Raw genomic sequence first — 17,167 nt, 5'->3', positions numbered from 1 at the left:
TCACTTACAGAACATGGAGGAATAACAACAGATCAGACATGACATGATGAATCCTGACATGTGACGTAAAATATAGTAATTATCTGTTTAACACAACTCATGTTGGCAGCTGGGATTTGTTAGGCAGCAATGGAACATTTAGTCGTTTGAAGATGGGAAGTAATCAGGATTTGAGACCGATGAAGGATGAATTGAAACACCTGGACATCTGGGATCAGAGTATCTCCAGAACTGCAGGCCTTGTGGTGAGTTCCCAGTCTGCGATCAAACTGGTCCAAGCAAGGAACAACGGCGAATGAGTGAAAGGCTCATGATGCATGTGGAGGAAAACGTCTTGCCAAGCGATCCAACGATCTACTCCAAGCAGAGCTGCTGCTTCTCCACATCAAAAGCAGGCAGTTGAGGTGGTTGGAGCCTCTTATGGAGAACTTTGGGTCCTGCCATCCTCAGCAAGGACGTTGCAGACCACTACTTGATGGGAACGACATTTCCTGATGACTTTGGCCGACTCCAGCAGGGTAACGATCCCTACCACAAAACAAAACTGGTTCAGGAGACTGACAGTGAGCTGAGGTGAACCCAGATCCTAACCCAACTGAGCAAACATGAAGTACAGGGCAACATAATTAGCTAGGTGGTCATAATGTTATGCCTGATTTGTGAAATAATGCTTTTTATTTTAGAAAGTTAATGTGGATGTGTAGAAGTCATTAAATGTGCTATGATTAATTTAGAGGCAGAAACATCCAGTGGAGGTTCAGGATGTTTTCATTCTCAGTACGGTGGAAGAATAAAATCCTGGAACGGAGCTGCGGGATTCACTCTGTCTGAAAATGAACACGCTTACATGTCGTTTGCTTCCCTTTGGTCGCAGCTCATGTCGTGTGCTGGTTTAAAACTGGAAACCCAAATGAAGGCGAGGTTCCTGTGGGGCGAGCGCAGAAAAGGAAATAATCTATTATAGAAACTGGAGGCTGCCAGGCGGGAAACAGGCTGACACACCGAACATGGCAGAGAATAAAGACAAGATTACACCAACCAAACAGGACAGAAATATGACACACAACCACTGAAGGAAGATAAGTGAGTAGACTGAGGAAGGCAGGGAATGACAACCGAGCCGTGTTCTTCAGAAAACGATGACCTGGTGTCAGTTCCACCTGTGGCCTGGTCTGGTTTCCAAGAATGGAGCAAGAAATAACTTTGAACATTTTTTTCTTCAAAAAGTAATCACCGTTTTTATTTTTTTAAAAACCTAAAAGGTTTTTGGGAAATAATTCCCACCAGCAGAAGAACTGTACTTCACTTGCACATCTCATCTTTAGCCAAAGGAAAATGCTCTTTCACAACTGCAATAAAGGTTTTATAAATCTCAAATTGAGCTTTGCAGAAAATCTGTTCTGTGTTAAATTATTCAGTTCAGACTTTATTTGTCTTGGCACTTCAGCTTTTCAATTACAGCTGATTCTTGTGCCTTTTTAACACAGCAGCAAAATATTCATACCTGCGGCAGATTTACTGCACATTTAAAGTAATCTTTTAATAAGACATGTTTCTTGTGACCAGGAGTATTAATGTTTTGGAGTGACAAAGCCAAAGCCAAGGTCCTCACTTGGATTTGATAGAGTCTGTGGAGCGAGATAAAGATTAGGGTCATGGCAAGGAGGCTTTCAAACCTCTAAAAGTTGGAGCTCATCTCCAAAGGAAAACTCTGTGGACCTTCCACCTGTTCGCACTTCAGTATTTGACGATTTTTCTGTGGAACATAAATACAATTGTCAAAGAAAACACAGCTTGTGAAGCTGAAATACGCAGATAAACTCTATTGGATGATATTTTCAAAGCAGCCAATCCATGAGCACCATTCATTTTCCTTGGTGCTGATTGGCTGAATGCCCAAGGGTAAGAAAGACAGTAGAGTATTCAGTCCAGACTTGATTTGTCTCGGCGTCTGTGGTTGTGTTTAGATGGTCTCCATTGTGTGCATTGATGCATGTTAAGGTATATTTGGTGTTTAAACTATTGAAATAAGCAGGGATTAACATTTTTAGAGAAGGTCTGAAGTATTTGCAGGTTTTATCTTTTCAGTGACGTCCACTGCAGTAAAACATGCAACAAGCCGGTCAATAAAAAAGGACGAGTTTGATTTCTTTACTGCCAAAAGTCTTTTCCACCAGTTACTGAGGAGAAGGGTGTTAATAATCTTTGACATGCCATTTAAAAGAAAGTGTAATTATAATATTTTTTAATTAGTGCTCCATTTACATCATTTTGCCATATTTTGCAACGTACCAGCCTCATTGACAAAAAGAAATCTACATCTGCCACGGGGTATGAATAATTCTGCATTACATTTTTTTTATAGGAAAAAACTGACATAACTTTTATTTGTCCACAAGTAGGGCTTGTGCCATCCCCTGATTCTATGGCACCCTGGGCGGTGAGCCATGTCGTCCATTTTAAAACTGTTTTGGGTTCAGGAAAAGCAGAAAGCAGCTAAACCAGAATAATGACGACTGAGCGAGTCGGTACAGTAAGTCGACTCTCCCTCAATAGGAAGCTTTGTGAAGTGTGTCAGCAAATGATTGTACCATATGGGCATAGCACTCTGAAAAGCACTTAATATTAATGAGTTAAATAATTAAAATGTTCTATTATTCATTATAAAACCTAGTTTGGCTTGGCTTTGCTCTGTTTGGCTATGATTTTGTAAGTGTTGTATCTGAAGCAGTTAATGATGGAAGTTTGTTCAGTTGAAGTGGATTTGCAAAGAAAAAGAAAACTTTCATGTCCAGAAAGTTTAAATGAGAGGTAAAGTTAGGCCTCTGACTACTTAACATCACAAACGACTCAAACCCTTGAAGCTCTTGCATCAGTCCAAAGCTTTTCCAAATCCTGGGTGCTAGACGTGGCTTCCTTCACCTGGCTGACAACTGTGAAGTGGAGGAGAGCAAAGTGCAGGCAGCGAGGAGGCAGGTTGGAGGCTGTGAATAATAAAATGGTTTAATGCAAAATATTACATTTAAAAGTCCTGATGTTTCTTATTAGGCAAAATGTCAGGTAGGGAACATCGTCTGCCACATCACTGAGGGATGGCTTTGCATATCAAGCCATGCTGAGCTTTTTTATGGAAGAAGTGCTGTCTGAGAGTCGGGGTTGTTTCTTTTTTTTTTTTTTTTGCACCCAGGGGCTTATGGGAGTTGTTATTGGGGCTGATGGTGTCATGTCGTTCAAAGATCAGTGCAGGTTTGGATCTCAGGGGGCGGACAGAACCGAGCGTTTACCTTGACAACATCTCTCTTTGGATTTCAGCGCATTCAAAGCTCCGACATCCTCTGCAGTATTTTCTGAGGTTCTTTCTTTTTAGAATGTCAGGAACTGCTTACTAAGAAAATAAAAGTACACATGAAAACACAAAGATATCAGAAAGATGTAAAATGTAGAAAACAGTCAGCTGTAGTCGGTAGCTGACTGGAAAAGCAACATCGGTTCAAAAACCTGCAAAGCAGATGCTAACAACAAAAGGCTGCTGAAAGCGTTTTATGTGGGCCATGGAATAAGAAATGGTTCCCCCCTCCTCTCCCCAATGAGCTTTGAATTAATTAGGTTTTTTAGGGATCTGGGTTTGCTTCATCCCATGCTGTGCAGAAAAGGTTGTAAATATTGAGCTGAGGCAGCATCAAGGAAGACGCAGGGTATCAACGGAGAGGCAAAACTTCACAAGAGTTTAATATTAAAGTGGAACTAAATCCCAAATCAACCATTTTTAATTGCTAATAAACTGTAAACGGGTTAGTCAGAGAGTTGTTTTTATGTTTCTGTGTGAATTTTGACATTTTCATGTAAATTTGTGAAGTTCTGCTATATTTTACCTAAAGTCTTGTTAGTGCGGCCTGCAGTTGAATTTTCCTGTTGGTTACAAACAACTCGCTCAGCCCCACATTCTCACTCAGACACGCCCCCTGGTGGTGAGTCAGGAGTTGACGTAATGATCATTTATTGAATGCATTATCAGCTTTGTAAATGTGTGATCTTTTTGGCAACATGGACAGAGAGTGGAATGTGTCTGCTGTGACTGCCGGCAGTTTGCTGCAGGAAGTGGGAGGAGCTTACAACAGCAGAGTTGCAGCGTTGCTGCAGATCGCCATAAGTCTTCAACGACACCAAAAAAACGTCACTAGTTGTTTGTTTTGTTTTTTTTAAGTTGCTTAGGATCTGAAATTCCACCAAATATAGCAACAAAGTTCGTCCACCCTCTTGGACACACCCTTCACCGTGTCTTGGCTTCGCACATTTTGGTGAAATTTTCCAAGGGCGAGATCAGGTTTTCACTGGAGGGTTGGTTTCAATCCACCGTTTTTTCTCTTCTTAAAAAATATAACTTTCTACTTTCAAGAAACATTTACAGTCGACATTGTTAAAGAAATCAAGCAGCTTTTATTCATGACTTTTTGTTCAAGCTGTTTTTTATGAATAAACTAAGACTGCTCTGCAGAATATGACAATTGGTTGGGCTACAATTTCTCGACAGTTTCTCTTTACACATGTTCTTCACGCTGGGGGGGATTTCTGCTGTTGTCTCACAGCGAGGGATGCAACATGGTGGCATGGAGACGGGCTCCAAATACTTAAAATCTGGTTTTCTATCCTCTGAAACATTTCAGGACTGCAGTGTATATATGAAGAAAAGGTAACAGCTTCAACTAAAACCTGTAGATGCAGTCTGTGTTTATTTATTTAGGAATGGAAATAAAATTATTTAAATGTGAACTAAATTTAATAAAGATAGCAAAAGCAATAAACAATCTCAGACTCTGAGATTGATAAACCAGCTGCTCTGATTTATTTAAAAAATTCAAACAGTAAAAACAAAATAGTCCTTCTTCACAATGTGTACCTATTGATGTCACTGTTTTTATTGTATTTTAACCTTCCTGGTATTTTCAGTTCTTTGAATTTGTTGCTAACTTTTGCATCGATTCGCTGCTCAGATGAAACTTTGTTGCCTAACAACGGATCTTGCTGGAGGCTTTTTCTACAATTGTTCTCTGAGGTTATAAACTCTTTTTCTTTTGAATATGTGCAGCTGAGGAGGTTTTGATTCATGCATACTTTGTAAAGTCCTGAAACATTATTATGTCTTCTGTGACAGAAAGGCATTTCTTCTTACTCTGACAGAGTTACTCCGAGCTTCTGTGGCTCATTTTTAATAATTAATTCAGCTTTCTATGCATCTTTATGTGTTTTTTATGTCTTCCTCCAAGCTGAAAGTTATGTAAAATATTGCATGTGTGTATATAAATTCTAACATTATTACACCTTTCAGACATTATTATGGTTAACTTCCTTCCACCTTGACTTTCTGTCTGTAATTTCTGTGAGAAATTAAATTTCAGACACTTGTGTTTCTTATTATTGGAATATATTTTTATCTCAAGCTGCAGGACGCCATCTGTTTTCATCTTCTGTTTGACAACATGTGTTTGTAAAATGTCAGAGCATAACTTTAATCATTGATTTTTTCAGAGCAGCTGCTGAAAAATACTTTTTCTGTTTGTCCAACAGTTCTTCATCGTACTGCTGATCATTCTTCTGGCAGAGCTGATCATCCTCACCCTCTTCTTTGTGTACTCTGATAAGGTGAGTTTGCTCTGCTTTAGTGTGCCGTCCACCATGCTATGCATACTTTGTTTTACCTCAACTTGTTCAGTTTATTCATGCATATTTAATTCTCTCCTCTTCTGATTTTCACTGGAGCTAAATTATAATTAAAGCAGCTTTAATTTATATTAATTCCAGCTTTAGCTGTCAGAAAACAAAATGACTCTGCACAAATGAAATGTGATTCATCAGAAGCTTTTAATGCGGCCACCATTAAAGCACTAAGTGTTCCTTTTCTAGAGAAAATAAAAAGTTTTGATTTTGATAGTAAAATCATCAGTCATGTCTGCTAAAATTGGTGATGTTATTGTAGCTGCTTACCTGAAGTCAGAAGCTACAGACAGCAGTGAGATGCAGCTTCATTCCTCAGTTTTGTCTGTGAGCCTCCAGCTGGACTCACGTCCTGCCAGCAGCAGGTCTGAGCACGACAGCAGAAACAAATAGGTTCTGATCGGTTCACTGGGTGGAGGATGGCCCTGCATGTTCAACGCTAAAGCTAACAGAAAGGGAATACATTATTAAACAACAGGTACCTGAGCATAGCAGTCTGAACCACGCTCCTCTGAACGCCAAGCTCTGGTAGAAACAATGCAGCTGGTTTTTCTTTTAGGTTTTTGTTGTTATTGTTGTTTTTCTTGCTAAAGTTTATTCTAAACAGCCTGAGAAAGTTGGACTTGAATCAAGTTTGTTGTGTAAGTCTTTAAGACTTTTCCTCTTTTTCTCTATTGTTTACTGGGGCAAACAAATTAATCTAAATCTATCTTTTTGACTCCACTTCCTCAGTTCAAACCTGCCATCAGCTACACTCAATCCAAATAACCAGAAGTAAAATTTTGCTTTCCTAGAACAATGTTTCTGTTATTTCCCATTTTAATTATTTAGCTGAAGTCCAAGCTAGCAGGAAAGTTACAAAAGTTTAAATAATTTGTCTGTACAAAGGCAACAGTCAGGAGTAAAGTAAAAAACAATCCAGAGCATGTTTATAAACACATTTTTATATAATAAAGACAGTCACCAAAGATTGAATGACAAAATGTTCCAAAACCTGCAAAAATCCCTAAAACTGATCAGGGAGGAACAGCAGCAGTTTTTTTTTCCAGACTTCTGTCCTGTTGGGTTAAATGGGCTTTCTTCCAAAGTATATATCTGGCAAGCTCAAATATTTGAGCCCCATTTCCAAGCATTTTGGCACAGTAACGACGCTAAACATCACCAAATGATTGCCACAGTGAAGCACGGTGGGGGCTGCATCATGTTTTGGGTTACATTTCCTCATCAGAAGCTTTTTGTGTATTTATTTAATGAGGTCAGATGATTGGGCCTCATTAGAACCTCAACATGAGCTCAGATTCACAACAAAGTTCTGATAACCTTCCAAACATTGAACTTTATTTACAGAATAAAAGCATTATTTCATTCATTGACGTTTTGATCCACCCTGCGTCCCGAATCTGACTGTGGATAAGAGATTTTCTCTCAGTCTGAGAGATGAGAAGAGTTTTTGTGATCCAGTATCAGTCGGGTTGTGGGATCCTGACAGTTTCCTACTGAAGAAAACTGGATATTAAAGGCAATGCACACGTATGCAGTGAGAGGTTATTGCAACTTTTCCTTCGTTTCCTGTAGACTTATTTTTCTTTTTTATAGTTGAGCTGAATAGAATAAAGCAAAGATTGAAAAAGTTTCAGTGATTTATTGCACTCTCTTTTTCATATCACAAAACCTGGAAACTTAACAGGAGTGTTGACAATTTTAGAGCCATTGTCGGCTATATAAATAATGAAAATACTTTTCAGCCTAACATATCATATGTTACCTATTGAAAATAACTCCACTCCACTCTCAGCTGTTGATGTATGAAAATGTCAGCCTTGGCATGTCAGTGTCTTAAAGTAATAAGAGTTTCCCAGTTGTCTTCCAGGGTCAGAGCCCCCTCCCCTCCTTTCCTTGTATATTTAGTATTTTCTGCAGCAGGAGCTGGAATGTCTTCATGCTAACGTTAGCCCAGCAGTCAAAGGTCAGGGTACCAAACCGCACCAGTTGGCTCTGTGTAATCAGCCCGCTGCGTTTCCCATGACCTCAGCAGGTGAAGTCAGGTGAACGTCTGGGGCGACAACAGATGGAGTTATTTCAGGCTGCAGATATTACCAGACTATATTATCCACAAGTGTTTCTTCTCTGCGATGACAACTTGTCTTTCTCAGGACAAGCACTTACCACTTCTGTGTGTTTTCAAGGACAGTTTGTTGATAGACGTGTGTTTTTTCTCTCCTACTTTCAACCCTCGGGACGTCAGCTAATTTTCCGTCTTTGTTCTAAGGTTATTGCTCAAACTTAAACTCTCAAGCAGATAAAGGAATTCATTTAGCAGCCCATCAGTTCTCAGATTTGGATCAGCTCTCACAGGCATGCCAAGCCAGGAGTAAATATGTTTGATGCCTTATCAGCAAAATATTTCTGGCTTAAGTTTTCATGGAGAAGGAAAAAAAAAAAGAAGAAATCATGATCCCTCCAGGGGAATTTAAATGGAGAGCCTCTTTTGCGCTCCCGTCACCTGTGAAGTCAGAAAAAGATAGCGAAGCAGGGCTGAGGATTTTTTTTTCCAAATGAGAAATGAAATGAGTTTGCATTAATAAAGGATTGGATGTTGCTCTGGGAGAACTCTCTGATCCACACATGTTCCAGTAAATCCCCCATAACGATTCATGTTCGTCCCATCTCGCAAAATTACAGTGAGTTTAGACCTAATGGGATGTGAAGCTGCGATAACGTGGATCGGGAACAAATCTGTTTCCTTTATTGGTCTTCAAATGTCATCGGTAAGTGAAGCTATTAAAGCTAATTATGGGAATTTTCAGCTGGCTTCTAAACAACACGCCTGCAAAGTCGAGGGGATCAAGAGTTACAGACCAACTGGAAGTCGAGATCAGATGAAGGACAAACGCTGTACATCACATCCAGCAACAAGAAATTGCTTTTTTTTGTCTTTTTCGCTCCTCAATTTCCTCATCTTAAGTGAGATTACATATGCTGTGTGAGGCTCTCGGCATCCGGCGCTGCAGGCTGTGATCAGAGGAATCTCTAATTCACTTCTCCTATTTGATCCTCTAATCACAAGGCATTTATTAACAAGTCTGGAAGACATACAGTTGTTGGCAGCTTTTAAACATAAATCAACCTGCAAGACACAACATTTATCTTTTAAATAGGCCATGTGAAAGTCATGAGTGACGCCTCGTGTGAACTTCAATCCTCCTTGTGTGACAAGCTGTCAAACACATGTGGAGAACGCACCAAAAAGCTGGGAGATGTTCTTCTGAAAGCCTTCGTTTAGCTGGTCGTTCGCTCACAGTTCCACCTGTTTATTCCAGTGTTAGAGGCGACTTTCTTCCCCCCTAATGGAGAAATTCTTGTTCATCTTCCTCAGCCCAGCAGTTGTGCCTGCAGGTATGTGTGTGTCCTGCTTTTTTTCCCTCCGCAGCCCTGAGATGTTAAGCTTCCTGATTAAATGTCGTGTAGAGGCGCGTAGTAAAATAAAGGCCGGGCTTGCAGTTAGCAAGCAGCTGACTGCAGCAGATGGCTGGACCACAAACCAGATTACAGCCATCCGTCTTGAACGCTGTGACCTCATTGCGCCTTCGTCGCCCAACACGCCCAGCCGAACCCTGCAGAAGGTTTATTAGGTCGGAATGAGAGCGAGCCACGATACGCAGCCAGACGGCAGGCCGGGGGGGGCAGTAGGTGAGTGTGCAGATGGAGGTGACAGAATGAGTGAAATAAGATGTCAAAACCTTTAATTTACCATAGAAGGAGCTTCAGTCATGAAGGATGAACCTGTATGGTGTGAAAGAGTTTCATACAGCAGCCAGTGGAATTACTGACACCTTCAAAAGTCACCTAAGTTGGAAATAAAGTCAAAATTAGTTTGATTTAATCTGAATCTAAATGCACCTCTTCCGTTTCTGGTCTCAGAGGTTCACTAGAGAACAACAAGCATCATGGAGACTAAGGAACCCAGCAGGGTTCGGTTTAGAGCAACACTCCAAGCTCTGAAGAAATGAGTCTGCATCAAATGATGCAGGTTCACAGCAAACATGTGCAGGAAGGTGAACTGGTCTGATGAGGCTGAAATCACAAGCAAAAAGTCATGCGTGGAGGAAAAGTGACACTAAGCATCATCCTGCATATTCTGCCCCACCTATGAAACACGGTGGTTGCAGTATGATGCTGTGGGGACAATGTTCTCCCACAGGGACAGGGGAGATGATCAGATGATCAGAGTTTGCAGGAGACCTGAGACTGAGATGGAGGTTCACCTTCCAGCAGAAAAAGCAGGCCAAACATAAAGCCAGAGATTTTATTTGATGGTTTAGATTCATTAGTTTGGTTTCTGTTCCGCTTGGCGTTCACATATGTATTTGAATCGCTCCAGAGTTCACTTCAACCAAACCAAGGCCAAGGTTTGTAGGTGAATCAGAGTTCGCCTTTTTGTTTTTCACCTTCCCAATGTCATGATTGATGGAAGACTTCTAACTCACATGCAGAATCAGGCCCGGAGACTACTGGTGAGTAACTGTTTATTAGAAAAAAACTATCACAATGTTTTGCAGGTGATCCGTAGGTAAAGGTCTGCGTCTCGCCTGGAAGCAGAGAGAACAGGTTAATTTGGCCAGAGGTGGACAAAGGTTTGATGGGTAAACGGGTGTGATCAGCTTACGTCTTCTTGGAAGGCTTTCCGATGGGGGGGGGACGAACAGTGGGCTGGAGCGGGCAGGGCGGTGAGGTTCTGAGAGCTGCAGGCAGATTCACCAATGGAAGTTGACCGATTCCTGGAAATGAAAGACGGGGAACAAGTGAGGAGGGCTGACAACAGGCGGAGGTTTTCTCGAGAAAGTCACAATAATGCTAGCGTTTCTGTAGAAGGCTTAGCGAGCCAGAGACTACCGTGAAGGAATAATCATCCGGCGGAGAGGAGAGGTCTGGTAGCTCCTTAAATCCTCTCTTGAATGATGATCCAATGAGCTTCAGGCGTGCAGCTCCACTCCAGGCCACTCCCCAACGGGGAGCCGGAGGGGAGAGACCCTTTTCTTAGAAGAAAAGCCCAGAACCTGACACCCAAATGGAGCTGACTTTTTAGAAAACGGACTAGAGCTCAATTAAAACAGACTAAACAGGGCTGGTGTGAATGCACCCTTAGATCCACACCTCCTCTAACACACATGGATAAAATAAATGGCTCATTGGCAGGATCCTGAGGAACCTGAGGAGGTAATTTAGCTGTTTAGTTCAGGTGTGATGGAGCAGTGATGCATCTAAAAGTTTCAGACTCCGGCTCTAGATGCAAAAGGTGGTGATTGTAACACGGCTAAGTGTGGCAACATTCAGACAGAGCACGCACCTCCCATATCTCCCTGTACGTTCCCGTCTGTGAAGGCGGGACACCGTTCAGTCATTTTCAGTGGGTTACTTTGCCAGACCAATTCCAGACGATGAGGGTCCGTTTACCTGCCTGTGTCTTGGCCTGAGGCAGCGCGGGTTTCCAGAGCAACGGAAGGAAATAAGAGTCATGTTTAATGATGTGCTGCTGGTAACCTCTGAAGCTGTTTGCCTCCACATCATTTATTAGACTTTCAGGATGTTAAAGTTTTGTCCGGCTCTGTGGAGTGAGATCAAGAAGGAGACGTAGTTGGTGTCTTTGTTTCCAGAGAAGCTGGCAGTTGAAGCCCTGTGATTCGGTAATGATCATGGAAAAGATGGAAAGGAGGCGGATTATGTTCCAGAAGGGTTCAAAGTAACTAATTATGGTTAAAATATCATGCATAGAATATCATTTGCTTAATTTAACCCTAAAAATGTGTTCAGCAGATAAGCCTCCAATTCTTCTGTGAGGCAAAACTGTGTTTTACTTTCATGCAGGAAGCAGTGGGAGTATTTCTGCTTTGACTACAACCAATTTAATTTAATCAGTTTAAATAGAGTGACTAAAACAATCTGGCCTTTATTGCAAAGAATAGGCGTCAACACCATGTTTTACCCCATGGGATGATTTATGGAGCCTCTTCGGCTGGAAAACAGCAAATGGTTGTGATGAGAAGTCTTGCACTTTTAATTTATTCTACGAGGATACAGAGTAAAGGCCTCATTACAGTTTTGCTCAAGCATGACCAGATATCTTCCCAATGTAACTACATTTGTTTGCATCAAAGCAAAACAAATAACCAATCCTCCGTTACAGAAAAAACATAATTGTTCAGAAATGAAAGTAATATTCTTGGCTTGAGCTGGTATGAAATTTTCACAGCAGGATACCTTGAATAAAAATATTGGCTAAATGGTGCTTCTGTTTACACAAGGATGAAAAAAGAGCGTATGATTATTGAATTCACTTTTATTAAAAAGCAAAAAAAGCAATTATTACTACCACAGCTGCAAAAATAACAAGCTTTTCACAAAATATAATGCAGGTTGTGTTCTGTTGATTATTTTTTATTGTAGAGATGCTTCCTGGCAATAGACCTTATAATGTTAAGCCTGTTTATCTCCCTTTAAGTGGAGCCACAGCAAGTAAACTGCATTTATGTGTTTAGCAGCAGAGTTCAGTCTGTGGGTTTCATCCATCCATCCATTTTCTTACACCCTTGTCCCTCATCGGGGTCAGGAGGTGCTGGTGCCCATCTCCAGCTGGCATACCGGGCGAGAGGCGGGGTCACCCTGGACAGGTTGCCAGTCTGTCGCAGGGCAACACAGAGACACACAGGACACACAACCACACTCACCTAGGGGCAATTTGGAGAGGCCAATTAACCTGACAGTCATGTTTTTGGACTGTGGGAGGAAACCGGAGTACCTGGAGAAAACCCACCATGCACAGGGAGAACATGGAGACTCCATGCAGAAAGACCGGGGCCGGGAATCGAACCCAGAACCTTCCTGCTGCAAGGCAACAACTCTCTGTGGGTTTCACCATTTAGCCAAATGGCATTTTCTCTCATTTATGTTTTTTGTCTAACTGTTTTTGGACTAGATGACTGAATATTTAAGAAAGACCAGATCAAACCAAAATAAAGAATGGATGGTTAAAGCATATTAAAGTCTTTGTTTCTCACCTTTCTAATATAATTGGGAAAATATTTGCATTGCGATGCCGTCCTGTGTCGTCTGTCTGTCCAATCAGTTCCCTAAACCAGAGACAGCTTCAGGCTATTAGCATGTCTTATTTTAAGTGTAATTTTCTTGTACCTTCATTTTCATGCAGAGCACCTTTAATTGTCTCACTGTGGAAGTGAAAGTAAATGTGAAACTTAGTGTAAAACTCCTGACTGACGTATTCTTTAGCTCATTAACATCTTGTTTTTGAGCAGCGTGAGTTCATCTTTACTATTCGTGGTTCTTGGTGGATCTCTTGGCACATACTATTTCAGCTGCCAGAGGCAAATCCTGACATGAAGTTTCGACTGGCTGTGAAAGTCCCAGAAGAAGGTGAATCTGACTGGGGAGCATATTGGAGCATATGACCGTGAATGATAACGCTGCTCTGACAGCTGAGTGTGTAAACTGTCACTTATCGCTGGTTTCCAAGTGGTTAAAGTTGTGAAACTAATCAAAGTAGAAGAATTTTCAGGTAATCTTTTTGGGAGGGAAATGTTTGCTTATGGAGGTCTCCTGTCAGCAGAACAGGCCAGCATACAGTTATTCCAGAGTTTGTACTTGGTTGTGTTTATGCACACTCCCATCTGGGATCCAGTGTTTCACAGATGGGCTGTGCTTTTTATTTCAAGCAGCTGTGTTCAGAATGGTAATGTCTGCAGCAAACAACCTGCAGTAGGTTGATTATTCTGAGTTTGTGTGAATCTGACTCTAACGCTTTTAACTACTTCCTGTTTTCTATATGAAGTTGTGCCTGAGGCACCATCTGCCTAAACGGCAGAGGCAACCTCTGTTGTCTGTTCGCAACATTTGTGTTTGCTAAAACACACATGTTGGTTTTGATTTAGGGTGCGTTCACACCAGGCCTGTTTAGTCCGCTTTAGTTGAACTCCAGTTTGTTTGCCTAGAAAGGTGTGAATGCATAAACTGTGATGCATATTGAAATAAAAACTCTGGTCTGCAAACAAAGCTGTAGGTCTCAGTTTGGTTAAAGTATATGTGAATGAAAGCAGACTGTGGGCCGCTCCATATGCAGGAAGTGGAACATAGAGCAGGGAATTCTGGGTAAATACAACCAAAACAAACGTGAGTCTAACACAAGAGGGAGAAATGGTTTATAGTCTTTTACCAAAGACAAATCCGACAAAAAGCTAAACTCTGATGACACTCCATTTTGTTTATAGTTTGTGAATACAACCTGAGTCTCTGAAGCTCTAAATATCAGATCACTCTCGCTTTTTTTGAGCCGTCAGGTCCGTCCTGAACCCTGGTGATGAATATTGGGTGTAGCTTCACATCGGCGCTGACAGGTCCCAGTGGACCTGCTCTCTCAGATGTTACCTTGTCATCAAATCTGGAGCCCAGTTAAGAGAGAACTGGGTTCTCATGCTGGGATACTTTCCCTGTCTGCAGTGGGATCAGGTGTGCTCTGTAAAGCTGAGGAAAAAGAGCCCAAACACCATCTGGTAATTTAAGAGAAATGTCTGTTATTGCTGTTGTCTTTGAGGACAGGTGGTGAAAGCTGTCCTTTCTGTTTATGTGAGCCGAGACATAAAATCCACTCTTCCCTTTATGCTGTCTCCATACACACACACACCAGTCACTTTGTTAGGTACACCTTATTAAGTTGGGTTTTTTAAATCTGAAATATTCTGGTCCGTGTCTGCGCAGCAGCATCACCAGCTGCAGACCTGTCTCCTGAACACTGGTGACAGTCTGCCGTTCCTCCTCATCCCTAAACGCTGTGGCTCTGAGTTCAGGTGACTGAGGAGGTCATTAAAGATCAGATTTATGTTCAATAAACCAATTTAAGATGATTTAAGGTTTGGGGGAATGTGCATTATCCTGCTGGAAGTGGCCATCAAATGGGTCCACTGTGGGAACTAAAGGAACAGCGTGGGATTTAAATCAGTTTGTATGAAGGACAACAGAGAAAACATGGAAAAATATCCCACACACCATCCTGCCACCAGCATCACATCCATCAGACCAGGAGAAGTTTGTCTAGTCTTTTATGTCCAGTTTTGGGGAACCTGTGTGAATTACAGCTTCATTTCCTGTTCCTGTCTGACGGCTGATGAGGCCGTCTGGTTGCATCCAGAGATGGTATTCCAGGTGCTTTGGTTGCATCTAACACTGTCTGTACAGTCTGAACTCTGGCATCAACGAGGCGTTGATGCCAGAACAATTTAAAAATGTTTTCTTTTTGCTTCTGGAGACCTGACAGGTGATAATGAGTCAAGTCCAGTCAAGATTTTTGTCATAGTTCAAAAGGCTTTACATGTTGAGAACCTAAAGCAGCAAACAAGCAACAAACATCACATTTTCACGCCATGATCAAAATCATCAAAAATCATTATCAGATATTGATTTTTGATCAAAATCATCAAAAATCATTATCAGATATTAGATATTAGATATATCAGATATCATCAAATATTCATAATCGTATTATGAATCAAAGGCAGTTCTAAACTGGTGGATTTTTAGCCTTCATTTAAAGAAAATCAGTTTTTCAGCAGTTTTTCAGTTTTCTGTAAGTTTGTTCCAGATTAGAGAAGCATAGAAGCTGAATTCTGCTTCTCTGTGTTTGGTTCCGGTTCTTCGAATCCAGAGCAGAACCAGAAGACCTGCGAGGCCTGGAAGGTCGATCTTTAATGTTTTGTGGTGCTAAGCTGTTCATGAATCACAGTTTCATGCAGTTTGTTCTCTGAGCTCCAGTGGAAGGACTGTAGAACTGAGGTGATGCTTCGTTTTCTACCCTCCTGGTTTTAGTGAAGAGAAAAACACGAGCAGCAGCGTTCAGATTGACTCGTTAGGCAGACACTGCTGCAGTAATCAATGCAGCTAAGTTTACATCCATGGATGAGTTTCTCTAGCCCTTGCTGGGACATTAGTGTTTTAATCCTAGAAATGTTTTTCAGGTAATAGAAGGCTGACTTTGTAACTGTCTTTATGTGCCTCTGAAGGTGCAGTAGTTTCTAGCGGTACTAACTGAAGCTGTGTGCTGACTGTTGACCGTTCCTCTGTGGGTCTAAAGATAACGGTATGAAAACCTCAGCAGATCAGTCGGTTCTGAGATGCTTGAACACGAATCAAGTTACTTAAATTCTCTTCCTGTCATTTAAAACATCAGCGAGTCGCCTTCACTACGTCCAGGTGAATAAATGCATTAACTTGTTGCCATGGCTATTTGTGTCAGTTGAACAGGTGAGCCTAAGAAGGTAACCAATGATTTTATTTTGTCTCCGTTTCCCCGGCTGGTCGGTTGGACCCGTCGGACTGCAGTGATGAATGTTCTGTCCTGGGCTGCTGAGCCAGACATGGCCAGCCCGGGGGAAAGCACAAGCTTATCTTTGTAATGAGAAGTGTGAGCTGTGTCTCAGGCCTTTGTCAACACATGCCACACATGAAATATTGCACTGATGCCCTTTGGCAACTTTCAAATAAAATTACTGGAAGGGAACCTGGATGTTGCCTCTTTATGTTATCGCTGAGGACTTTGCAGTTCCAGCAACAGAAGCTTTAGTCAAGAACTTCGTTTTCCTCATGAAATATTACGACAGAAATGTGTTTTATCTCCTCCTTTTTGTTCTGAGCTCATTTGCCTGACTCTCATCATTAGGTTTCCTTTCAGACTTTTAACAAAGACGCTCATGCAAGAAATGGAAAATGCGACAAGCCTTAGTGGAAACTTCTGTTGCTCTCTGTGTTTTTACTTTAAAGAGGCTGGCGGGGGGGGGGTCCTCTCGTGACTGTATTAGTGTGAGGAGTCAGTAATGAGTGAGCAACATCACATACAGCCCAGCACGGGGAGCAGATGATGAAAGATGGAACCGGAGTACAAGGCAGAGATTGATGATGCGGCTCGTTGTCTAATTTTCCTGCAGAGGGACGGATATGGTAAGACCAGCAGATCTTCCTCTGCATCTCTGAGAAACAGAGTGAGAAACGGCAGTGCAACATGGAATGATGCAATTACTATTTCAAAGCATTGAAGAGGGCGTGTTAAATGGCTTCTTGTGGCTAAAGACCTTAGATTTACCAGATAAAATCCCTCTAACATTTATGTCTGTTCTGCTGACGGATTTTGTTGCCTTGCAGCTTTAAAAACGAGGATTTAAAGTTTTGTGGGATTTTTTTCTGCCTGATCTGAAGAATATTAGATCAGTCTGTCAGTACTTTTGTGAAGTTTTCATACCGTTTTAACGTTTTCATATTTTGTCGCCCTGCAACCACAAACCTCCACAAAATAGAGATTATTGACAAAGAGAATGTGAATAGAATGTTTACTTTTTATTTTTACAAATAAAAATCTGGATCGAAGCAGGTTGAGTCAGACTGAATGAAGATCATCTAT

The 17,167-nt window shown here is 41.4% G+C and overlaps 1 protein-coding gene across 3 annotated transcripts in view; it reads left to right on the top strand.

Moving 5' to 3' along the window:
• tspan9a (tetraspanin 9a) overlaps window positions 1–17,167 on the top strand; it is a 220,932-nt gene that overhangs the window by 180,519 nt on the left and 23,246 nt on the right. For all 3 annotated transcript variants that reach the window (XM_081608386.1, XM_081608387.1, XM_008436527.3), the window contains one exon: window positions 5,566–5,640. In XM_081608386.1, coding sequence (XP_081464512.1) covers window positions 5,566–5,640 — 75 coding nt within the window. The remainder of the gene's footprint in view (window positions 1–5,565; window positions 5,641–17,167) is intronic.

This window comes from Poecilia reticulata, chromosome 6 (genome assembly GCF_904066995.2).
Source record: "Poecilia reticulata chromosome 6, P_reticulata-male-v2, whole genome shotgun sequence".
Lineage (NCBI taxonomy): Eukaryota > Metazoa > Chordata > Actinopteri > Cyprinodontiformes > Poeciliidae > Poecilia > Poecilia reticulata.
Note: the sequence above shows the minus strand (reverse complement) of the source record. Positions and strands in the feature narration are given on the sequence as shown.